This window comes from Trachinotus anak, unplaced genomic scaffold, assembly GCF_046630095.1.
Source record: "Trachinotus anak isolate AG129_WGS33_773 ecotype Australia unplaced genomic scaffold, CSIRO_AGI_Tana_v1 ptg000001l, whole genome shotgun sequence".
Classification (NCBI taxonomy): domain Eukaryota; kingdom Metazoa; phylum Chordata; class Actinopteri; order Carangiformes; family Carangidae; genus Trachinotus; species Trachinotus anak.
The window spans coordinates 19,018,500-19,030,616 of NW_027273852.1; the positions used below are offsets into that span (position 1 = coordinate 19,018,500).

At 40.2% G+C, this 12,117-nt stretch overlaps 1 protein-coding gene across 2 annotated transcripts in view; it reads left to right on the forward strand.

Moving 5' to 3' along the window:
• The window catches only part of LOC139623774 (aryl hydrocarbon receptor-like), a 33,692-nt gene that overhangs the window by 2,448 nt on the left and 19,127 nt on the right, over positions 1–12,117 (forward strand). For both annotated transcript variants that reach the window (XM_071482277.1, XM_071482286.1), the window contains exon 2: positions 5,536–5,726. In XM_071482277.1, the coding sequence (XP_071338378.1) occupies positions 5,536–5,726 (191 nt within the window). The remainder of the gene's footprint in view (positions 1–5,535; positions 5,727–12,117) is intronic.

Here is a 12,117-nt window from a genome sequence, read left to right on the forward strand (position 1 = left end):
TTGAAATTAATAGTAGTTCTATTTCACAATGATTTTAAATTATATTGTAATACAGATTTAGTGTGAACAGGCTGTTCCCAGGGTAAATCCCAAAATAAAAAGGTGGCCTGTATGTAGACGTCTGTGTTTCTGCAGATGTGGGACTGAGCATTGAGGACTGAGGTTTCCTGGACGGCCCAGCTGGGCTCAGCTGCACAAAGGCACCACTGAGCCTGACTGTAAAAAGCTGTGGTCACTGAACAGGGGCATTCCACGGCAGATCTGGCCATCCAAATTCTCTGGTTTATTACCCGGATTCCTTCAGTGTGTGTTGCCAGTCTCCTTTGCCACGAATTCTCCTCTATGTTAGTAAAAGTACCTATTTAATGTATTCTATGTACCACTTTGCAAAATGAGAACAAGTCTCCCAGTCTCGCAGCAACCTTTTTTAGTGAGTTTGCAAGCAGCATTGTTCTCATGCATTTAACTACTTTAAGACTTGGTCATGTGCTTAATGTCCAAAAAATGCAAACTCACAAGCTCCTATTTGGTGTCCATCATCTCATCACAAGCCCACATTTATAACGCGACTGTAGCATTCCAGTTTGACAAACGAACAACAAGAAGTGACAGAGATTTATTGCATTGGTTTTCCCACATTGCTTTTTCTACTTCCAGTGCCTTCCGGTTCCAATAAACACAGAAAATTCATGTGGAAGCTGCTGTATCCTTTCTTAGCCCTGCACAATAACCGTAGCTGCAGGTTGCTGTGAAAAATAGTCACTTTGGAAACATGGGTTAATGATACTCCATAGAGCTCATTATAACCCCTCCAGGGTGCAAAGTGTTAATGTATGTGAATGTGGACTTACCGCTGTGGATCATAAGTGGATTATAGGTTGTACGCTTTATAACATGAGGATTGATTTTAGCAAGCAATGGCATCCTCAATAAGAAGGGATTATGTGCTTCACCAAAAGATATATTGTTTTGCACAATAATCTAAAGGAATCATGAGAAAATCACGCACACACACACGCACGCACGCACGCACGCAGGCAGGCAGGCAGACATGCTGATAAGAGATGTGGCAGAACGCCAAAACGCTCCTGGTGAACACCTACGCAGTTACCCTTTGTTCTTTGCCCTTTGTTTCATTTTCAAAGAGGAGTCCTCATAAACACCAGTTAAACACTCTTACTGGAAGAATTGTTGCCATCAAAGACAGAGTCTGAAATACCACTGAAGTGATGTGTTTTAAATGGAATATTTATCTGATGTAACTTTAAGTAAAACTTCAAGTAAAACAAATTTTATTATTGTTATATTATCACTCTCTGTTGAGGTGCCCCATGAGGTGCCCTTGAGCAAGACACTGAACCCCAAATTGCTCCTGATGTGTGCAGGTGTGTGGGGAAAAAATCACTGTAGACAAGACATCTGCCAAATGAATATAATGTAAAATATGTCTCAAGCTGGGTTCACGTGCATTGAAGCAGTATCTCTAAATGTTGTGAAGCATTTTGCATGTGTGATAAATAGCTAGAAGCAAGCGGGGCTTCCCTCCCTTACCTCTTAGACAACTGAAGAGGCTGCTTCCTAGAGGGCTACACAAGCCAGAAATGTCAGCCCAAACAAACTCCAGCCCTTGAGCTTTTAAAAACTTTTGGTGCAAACCTGACTGCCTCTAAAAAGTTTCTTGATTTGCTCCTTCCTGGAGGATGGTACTTTCAGTGGACTCCTAAGACACCTCCTCCCTCCCCCCCAGAAATGAAAAATGTCTTCTCATAGAAACTCCTGAATCCAATTCTGACTGTGTATCCACAGTTTCTCCAGAACAGCTAAATACCCCACTTTCACGTCACACTGTTGCCTCTGCACAGCTCTGAACCTCCTCTGGACATAGCAGATCTAGTGATTTATTGGCAAAGCAATGCCTCAGATTGTATCTGCCCTTGATTTTTGTTCATGGCTCTTCTTAATTTAGTTTTGTGCTGTATGATGCAACTGTAGATCAGCATTCGTCCCATTTTCTGTGGAGTGAACAAGAGTGGGTTTTTTTTCCCAGCACGAGCAGAAAGTCAGAGAAAAACTTTGGTTTGTGTGACTACAAAACACTTTGAGTGTTCAACAATAATTGCTGCCACTCGGCTCTGCAGGATATTGGTAAACTGAAGCGCTCTTGTTGTAACTCAGTCATTGTCTCTGTTCTTGTACAGTCATGTATAACATATGTTGTTTTGTGTGAGTTCCTGTTCTATTTTTGCCTCTCTGTCTGGAAAGCTGTTGTGTAGGCTGCTTTTGTAAACTATCCTTCTTCCAAAGTTGCAGTTCTTGTTTTTCTGCAGCCAAACATGTGTATAGAAACACACTTTTCATTCTTTTGGGCTGCTGAGTCATCCCTCTGGATCTGGCAGACACTTCCTCTGCGTTAAGCAGACAAATGTGTGTCAGTGTCATCACAGCAGACTGAGTCCAACATGGGCGGCCATATATATTTGGGGCAGAGGTGTTTGGGTTCATTTCTTGGGTTCATTTCTAGTCTTCTGCTGTGGAGATAAGGAATCCCAATAGGAATCGATGAATGAGGTAAACCATCTTTCTGTTCTACAATGAACGCCCTGATGTCTGCTGCTCAACCCCGTGATCCATAGCAAATCAAGGTGGAAAAAGTGGTTCTGAATGCTGGCTTTTGTCTCTGCGAGGCATTTCTCGAGAGTGAGATCAGTCCTGCTCCATTTCTGAGAAGGTACGGCTCGGGTCTGAGCCAGCAATTGAGTTTAGGCCCTATTCCCTGCAGACTATTCAGTAGCAGAGGAGGAAATTTAATAGCCTATCATTAACCAAAGTTTCGGTAAAGAGAGAAATTTAGGCAGCGGCAGAGAATTTGAAGCCTGAAACTGCAGATAGTTGACCTGGAGAAGCTGTTGATGCTAAGGACATTCTGATGCATTTTAGGGCTGAAACCAAGTGATTTAACGTGATTAGATTTGGCCATGGAATATAGACCTCTGATTAGTTCCCCCTGCTAGACAACATCTGACAAGCGGTAATCTGGGTGTCAGTGAGTTTAAAGAACTCCACTATCAGTCTCATTCTCAGTATTTGCATAATAACCTAGTAAATATTTGACCTGACCAGTCACCAATGAAATTCATTAACCATGCTAATTAATATTTAATAAAAATGAGAGCATATATATACATATATATATATATCTACACACACACACACACACACATATATATACATATATACACACACACACACACACACACACACACACATATATATATATATATACACGTATATATATATAATATGAATCTCTTTCACACACTGCAAAGTTTTGTCAGTATTTAAATATTTGTTTTTGACAGCGATTGGCACCTGTCAGGATTTGCTCATTTAAATAAGATTAAACAGCAGAGAAGGGAACATTGCTTATCAACACACACAACCTCATCAGACTCACCACTCATTCTGCACAGTTATACATCAAGGAAACTGGCGCATTAGAGATGCTGAATTGTGCAAGAGACAACTTTGACTCATCCAAGAACTGTTTCCCAACAATTATGAGATGTAAGCATTTTACATTGACTAGACTGAACTTGCTAAGTCAAGTTATCTCCAGGCACTTTTCCTATAGAGCAGGTCTAAACCGTACTCTTTTTAATATAACTTACAGTGATCCAACAATTCCCATCATGAGCAAGCAAACAGTGGTGAGGAAAAGCTTCCTTTTAGGAGGGTGAAACAGAAAGGCAGAAAGGAGCACAATGCAAGCTCCACAGAAATGTAAAGTAATAAGAATAATGATAAAAAATTATAATCATGGCAAGGATCATGATGGCAGAAGGTGGTTTGCAGTCACATATCCAAACTGAAGCTTCAGAAGGCAGGGAGCAACAGGAGGCCAGAGGAGAGAAACCACAAAACTACAAGAGAGAAAGAGAGAAGACAGAGAGACAGAGAGAGAAAATAGAGTAAACACTCATGTGCTTGAGAGACTAAACAAACAGAAACAAAGTAAACAAATACATCAAAAGTTAAGAAGAATGCAAAATAAATTATGAGATATTCATTTAGACTTTAGGCTTGTTGGGAGAGCTGTAAGCCGCTCTGTGTTTCCGTCAGCAGGTGTGTGGTGGAGAAACTACAGCAGTGGTGTCGTGTGCCGTCCCAATTTGCTCCCTTTCACTGACACTTGGTTTCACTCCCGGCGTAGCATGTGTGTCTGATTTGTGAGTAATGACATGTATCTCCAGCGTGCCTCATGAGTTTGTGTTTTGTGCTTTGAGCATGGGTGGTCAAGAGAAAGTCAAGCATAGCAAATAAAGCTGCTGTCACGGTAAAAAACTGGATCCCATTTTGACAAACTACATAAGTAGCCATTGGATGGAGTTGTGGTAATTTTGTATATTTTGCGTGCTGCTGTCTGCGCTATTTACTCTGGACTGAAAATTATTTCCTCTGAGAAAGTCTTGTTTTCATGTTTGAGAATATAGTGAGCGGACTGTTTTTTTTTCTTCAAGAAGACCAAACAGACTGGTTTGTCTTTCTCAAGATAAACAATCTGGTTTACGGCATTACTTTATTTTCAGGTTGGTAGTAAACAGTTAGCTGCTTTAGCTAGGTAGTTGAGTGTAAACAGAATGAGGGAATCACTGTAAAAAGTCTCCATTACTATAAGGGGTTGGGCAACATCCAAAATATTCTCGATACATTCGAGTCCAAATATAGCAATATAGGATATTATTGCAAGGGGCAATTTCAGTAATACAGGGTTAGGGTTAGGTTAGGTTAGTGATGCAGCTTATGAAGTGTTATTTATCACATGCCAAAGTACAGTGCACAGTAAGCAAAGCAGTGATGTGAGGGTTGGACTCGGCAGAAGCGCGGACTAGATTTTATGAAAAACATCACATGTGGCGGGAAATATTGTGATATTTAATATTATTGACTATTGGCCCATGCCTGATTTTAAATGGACAACTTTGCATGTGTTATGAAATAAATATTGTGTCAAACCAAGAGGGATATAAAGCTAAAAATAGGGTAAATATGCTAAGGAGATAAATGTTCTCTCACTGTCAGATTCACCTTCTCTGTTCAGTATCATGTGGTACAGCACGGTGCTAATTACTGTCACTAGACTCTGTTGCTATACTGGTTTGTTCCTGAAGATAAAATAATGATTATTGTGTTGACATTCAGCAGCTCTCATGCATTCACAGCACTCCTGTATTGAGCACTCTAACAATGGAGCTGATGTTGACTCAGAGGAACGGCAGTAACTTTTATTACAGTCTGTTTTTTCCCTGAGTAGGTCTGACGCTGTTTGAAACATTGCTAATAGTAAATGTGTCTCATTTTTAATTAGCATGTGTCATACTGCATCCCACAACAGCTTCCATGGCCTGGCAGGGCCAGTTATCCAGGCCTGAATTGAATCAGTCTTTGTCCATGCAGTGTTAATGACAGGCGTCTTCGATCAGTATATTCAACACTTCAATAACCAGCTTTGTTTGTCATTGTGGTTTTGCTCCACAGAAAGAAGATCTCTGAGGCCAATGAAGTTGTTAAATCAAACCCTTCAAAGCGACACCGGGATCGGCTGAATGGGGAGCTGGACCGCCTGACGGACCTCCTGCCCTTTTCCGATGATGTTCGCTCTCGCCTGGACAAACTGTCAGTCCTTCGCCTCAGTGTGGGATACCTGAGGGTCAAGAGCTACTTCAAAGGTGAGGAATAGCTCGGGTCAAATAACAACCAAGACCACAATAGTTTTTCCAAAGTTTTTCTAAAAATGTCAACTGTGTCTCTCCAAATAACACGAGATGTGGACATGGGGAATGAGATCCTAATAAGTCCTTCTGCCTCAATGCTCTCATATGACACTGCACTCTATGAACCTGACAATGATGTCTGGACTGACACATGGTAACTGCTGACTCAGAATAATTGCATGTTACTGAAATTCATAGGAAACATTTTGTTCCATTGGCAAAGAATTTTAGTTTTAAGGCGTGTGCATTGTTACATTAAATTAAAACTATATTAAGTCATAAGCTGCAAAAACATGGGTAGAGTGAGTTCCCTAGAATTAGTTTGTTAAATGGATTATACAAAATTGGGGAAACCAGAACAGCACTTCCAAGTGCTGAAACTGGAAGTACGTGTAGAGTAGCACATGCAAATATACTGGCAGGAACTTTGACAGCCAAGGCAGGAATGAGAAGCATGCAGGAATCTGGTTTTAGGAAACAACACATCCTCAGTGCTTGCAACCTTACTTCACCCTCTCAGCCAGCAGCACCTACAATAGTCACAAAAAATGTAATGAAATGTTTTTTTAGTCTTTACGGTAAGTTGATTAGACTTGCAGGCACCCTGGCTTTGGAAATCTGATGAGTCAAGTGCGTGAGTCAATTGTATGTGTGAGTCACGCATATAAAATCTCCACCACCTGCAAATGATAGTTTTCTTTTGTGTTAAACAGACTAGCTGAGGTGTTGGCAGACGAGGTGCTGAGTAAGTTGCTTTAGTGCCTCTTGGCATCACTGATGGTAGAATTTATGTGTCTTGTCTCTGTTGCTTACTGTCTGTGCATTATTCAGCCTTGGTGACCCTGGAGTTATACTGGACATACTGCACTAAGTGTGGGCTCTGTCTGTCAACAAAAATCCATGTGAATCTTACTAGCCAGAAACATACAAATGAAGTTGCTTTGACTAGTTATAATTGTATGAGCTTTGGTTTACTACTATGCTAGCAAGGGTGTGTTTTTTTAATCAAAGTGTTGTCGTGAAGTGAAAGCCTAAATGCACACAAAATGTGTTGCAGCATCATGATATTATCCAGATTAGACATCTTTATCATTCATTTTCTATATTTTTTTGTCCAAGAGGGTGATAGTACACAAAGCCAGTTGTCCTTCTATAATGTATTCAGTGCCACCTAATAAGCACAATGACATGTATTGTTATTACACAGGTAGTTTTTACATAGCTAGCTATGTTAACCCAGTGAAATGATGAATGTAACAAGAGGAAAACCTAAATATATCAATAAGTTAGAGCTGCAGACTGCGATTCCCTTACTTGCCAAGTTGTTTTCAGTGTGAATGGACTTGTTACGTGCTGTTAGAGGAGTTGTGACATTCCAGTGCTGCTTGTTCTCACACCCTCTTGCCTAGTTTTCTTCTTGCTATGCAGACAAGATAGGCTGAAGTGCTGGAGTTGCGCCATTGTGTAATCATTTCAGATAGTTGTTTCCATAAACTTTGCACACCTGTGTTTACAACGTGACATTTCTAACTCTTGATAAACTTTCCCCTCAGCTTCAATTACCTGTTTGAAATTAGTTTGAAGTGGTTCATAACATGCAGCTGATTAATTCCAGGGAGCATAACTCAGATGTTTTCATTTCTACAGCTTGATTCTTCTACAACATGTGTTTTATCAAGAGAGTGGAAACTTTGCGTTCTTTTGACAGTCTTTTGTTACAGGTGCAAAATATGTCATTATTGAAAAAAATTGTTTTGAATCATTAAAAAAAAACTGTTGTCCATGCACAGCAGGTTCTGCATGGTTTGCCTCAACTGTATACCTAGATTGACAGCACATGTGAAATATCAGTGTAGACATGTCAAACACCTGGGGCCAGATGTACAGACAGTACATACACATTAAAACTATGCACATGCCATTTCTCACATATGAACTAGTACTGGTAAAAGAGGAGTGTGCGATGAGAATATGCACACCTCATGTATGCCTGTACAGCCTATACAAACAAGTAGAAATTAAAAATGAGGTGAGACACTTGCAATATTTTTAGGTTGTCCCTCACCAATGCCAGGACACTACCATCTTCATTTACAGTAACTCCCCTTCTTTTCCCTTTGTCCCAACTTTGACCTACTGCGCTCCAGTCAAAGGTCTAGCAAAAACATCCCCGCACCAGAGTCACATCTGCCAACACAAACATCCACAGAAAACTGAAATGAAAGTTTTCCTCTCTCTCACTCTCTCTCTCGTTCTCTACAGCACTGAGTCAACTACCTGTGTTTGTAAAACCAGGCAGCCCACCCAAAATTATTTTGTTGGACTTTGCATAGAAAACCTGAAATTCCTGTTGAATGTGTGCACTGATTTAAAAGTCTGGTGCTATGGTGGTGGATTCATGTGTAGTTGTTTTGGAAAAAATGACATCCCTAATCAGTTTTACTTGTGAATGTAGTGCTGTTTTCCAGCTAACTGAGTCTCGTGTCAGATTTTGGATTTTGGACCACAAATAAACATTAGAACTGTGGGGAAGGCTAACAACTGCAGTGGCATTTGCTCTTTGTAGAACATTGAGCTCATTTGGAAAGTTTGCTGGAAAAAAAGTGAAATCTGAATTTTTTTTTAAGTTTACTCATTCTCTTTAGACAGTCATGGACAATTTGAGGGTCGGTTATATTTATTTTTCTTAGATCTTTAAGATCTTTTTAATAATATTTATGTTTCAGTGCTTGCAAGCAGAGTCCATTAGTGATTGGCTGAAGATGCCCCCTCCACCTCAAAATTTTCATTGGTTTTTAAGAGAAAGACCCACCAAACAGACAGTAGCTGTTAGCAGACTGTCAGCTGGAAGAACAGGAAGTTTGTGTGGTCTAGAGGAGTGGTTCTCAAAACAGGGTCTGGAGATCCCCAGGGGTCTGTGAGGAGGTTCCAAGGGAAAAAAGCCAAATTTATTTTCATGACAATTCTATTCACAAGTAACACAATGACAGAATGTAGGACTATTTCCCTCGTGGGTTTCAAACACTTTCTTTAGTAAAACATCTAAATGCAAAAATCTTATGATTGATCCTTGGACCGAAATCTTTAGATGGGGTTCTGTGATCTAACTTGTGTCAGTTTAGTGGTCCTTTATGTGAAAAAGTTTGAGAACCGCTGGTCTAGAGAGCGTTCAAAGCGCAATCAAAGAAACAATGCATGAGACAGGTGATGCATGTCTCCGGCGTCTTTGGTTTTCTTCCTACATCTGTTTGCATTGTGTTAATAATCAGAGGTTCACAGGCATTTTCATGACATGACAGCTCTGCACATTGTGCACGCTCACATTAACATATTAAGAATATGAGCTGCACCTTCCATTACTTACTTACTACATTTACACATAAAGGTCAGTTTATTATGGCTTTGTGAAGTCTAAAAACATAATCTCAGCTTTAACAGAACATGTGAGTTACAAAGATCCTGGCAGGGAGAAAATGCTATGAGTAACACTATGAGAAATGAAGGAGCCAGTGTTTTTGAGTTTTTGGCCACTAAATAGTCAATATATCTAAACCACTGCTTCTTTAAGTCTTACTATTCTGTCTTTAATCTGTCTCTTGTGATGTAATACTAAATCACTGGACTGCAGCTTAAGTCACATTATGATTGATGTGTATGTGATGGTCCCCTCTGATTATTCATGTCCTGCTCAGAGTAACATGGTGATGTGGGTCAAATCTGGGTCAACACATTTCTTCTTGTGCCTCCTCCAGCTAGGACAAAAATGGGTCAGACACTGTTTGGCTGTGGTGACCAGGTTTCGTCGTCAGGGATGGAATTAAGTCATAATAATGTTTAAAAGAAATGTTTAACATTGACTCTTTGAAGAAAGAAAGGCAGAGAGAAGAAAGGGAAAGATTCCACATGTGAGTGAACAAGAGAAAAGAAATGTAACCGGTAATTATGTAATGTAATTGTACATAATTCTGTGGTTGAGCAGTAAATTGTAGCTAACACTGCAGGCTGGAGTCTCTGCTAACAGTAGTAATGAGAGATTAACCTGTGATAGTCGTCCCACATGAATAGGTCCAATGCAGGTTAAATGCCTCTCTCCTGTATGAAAGTGGCATTAGGGTGTGGATTAAAACAGAAAGCCCACAAATGCTTTTACAGGCACCAAACACAGCCTGTCACCCTCGACCTGTTGGCACTGGCACTGTTTATAAAAGCGCTGCTGACTGGGATCTGTTCTGTACTCATAACTTGGCTGTTTGATAATTTTACAATGGGGGTCAAAATAAATGTGCTGTTCATTATTACGTGGAATATCAGATGTCATCATCTGAGATCATGTATCTCAGGGTTTTGTTTTGCCTGCTTTCAATAAAGCAATCAAACAGCTCTGGTATCACCGGAGCTGCAAGTTAGGCTACTCTCTCTTTATTCCAGCCAAGGTGTTGAATTCTCAGACCCTGGGTCAGAGTTCATTCAAATTAAGTTTTTTCTAGGGCTGTTGTGACACACAGAACAGTAATCCATATGACCTTTACGAAATAATTAAGTCACAGGAACAATGTTTACTGTAGACCTGTTATGGTACAACTCCACCGCAAAAAACTGGGCATGCTTCATCAAACACAAAGGTCATTTGAGGTCATTAGTCATGTGTCAAGCATATGACCAACTGAGAGTCCTAGATTTATGTTTCAAGTATTTCTTTGTTTTTCAGCTCTTGAGTTCTCATTAAAGGAGCTATTTGTAAGTTTTGCTATTGCTACGTAACGAACTTTAGCATTAACAGGTGTCTACTTACCAGTCTAGAGGAAACATTATGAGTTCAGCATCATACTTCATTCCTTTACTCACCAAGAGCTGTCTCCAGACGTGGAAAACAACGCCAATGTTAACTGCTGTCATTATCAGCTGGCCCAACTCAGTCACCACCACCCACTCCTGCTATAGAGACCCATATAAGCAGGCATGTTGCCTTTGTATAGGTGCTACAGATGGCCAGATACAGATATATGCAACATGTAGGTTTTGATGTACCAGCTGCTTTGTTGTGACATCACAAAGTAACAGAAGTCCTGACGACTCGTTTTAAGGCTCAGTTTCTGAATATGGGTTGTGTGCCTTTCTCTTTCAAAGTATCAATATAGAAACTAGACCTGCTTTATAATCAAAAAAGACATGGAAATCTCACTTTATAAAAATATGGCACCTTTAAAGTTTAAAACGGCTGTGCAGTGTAAATAAGATTTTAACTTCTAGCGTGTATGTAGAATTATATATTTAAACTCAGCCCTGATTTTAATTATATCAAGTTGGATAAGATGAAACATTTGGATTCCCAAAACACTGAGTTTTTGCCTTCTATCTAAACAAGATCACCAAGGTTGACTCTCAGGGGTTGTCTCAGACAAAACATAAGCCTGGGATGGGTGTTCAAGTGGGGACGTGCCTAGAATTTAAGATAAAGATCTCATAAACCGTTAGGTAAAAGAAAAGGCTTTAGAGAAAAGAATAAACATAAGCAGTTTTAGGGGGTGCGAGTGAGATTTACAGCCCTGATAGTGAAACTGGCTATTCATAGTGGCCTTGAAATTGGCAGCTCTCTTTGGGTAAGCTGGGTTGTTCGCCTCATAGCGTGACTTTATGAGGCAGCGCAGGATATTTTGAAAGGCTTGTGGATCACTGCTGCTGACATATTTGTGTGACGCTGTTAGAAATTTAAGAAAAATGTGGACTGGCTTTCCAGCCTCATTGAAAACATCCAGGGCCTGTTAGCAATCACAGTTGATGTGGTAACACTGTGTTATGTGCTGTAATTTAATATAATTTGGTATTTGAATATCTGAATCATGTACACACAAACCCATGTACATGACACAAGTGTAACAGAGAATAACACAGAAACACAGAATAAAGAGGTAAGAAAAACATTTTAGGATCAATGTGGGGAAGCCCCGTCTTGTTTATTATTGAATCCTGATCGGCTTATTACGAGGATTATGTGCTCTTAAAACCTCAGCGTAATTCACCTGTCAAGTCAGTGTCATACTCTGTGACAGGAGGACATCTTACTGTGGCAACAGCAGCTGCCTGTTGGCTCTTGATCCACGATTCGCCTTTCAGTATATCGTGAGAATGTGAGCAACCGCTGGGAGACAGATTTAATCATGTTTTCATTTTTTCCAATTTCCACTCTCTGGAGGATTTGTTCTTAGTTTCTCTGACTTTAAACCACAGAGCTACGTCTCCCTTCATACCCGAGCTCGAGCCGAGCTCGCCCACCAAGGCTTTCTGTGACATTTAGAGTCTTCCAAAAATGCTGTTGTTTGTTTATGCACCGAACCAAAATCAGCTG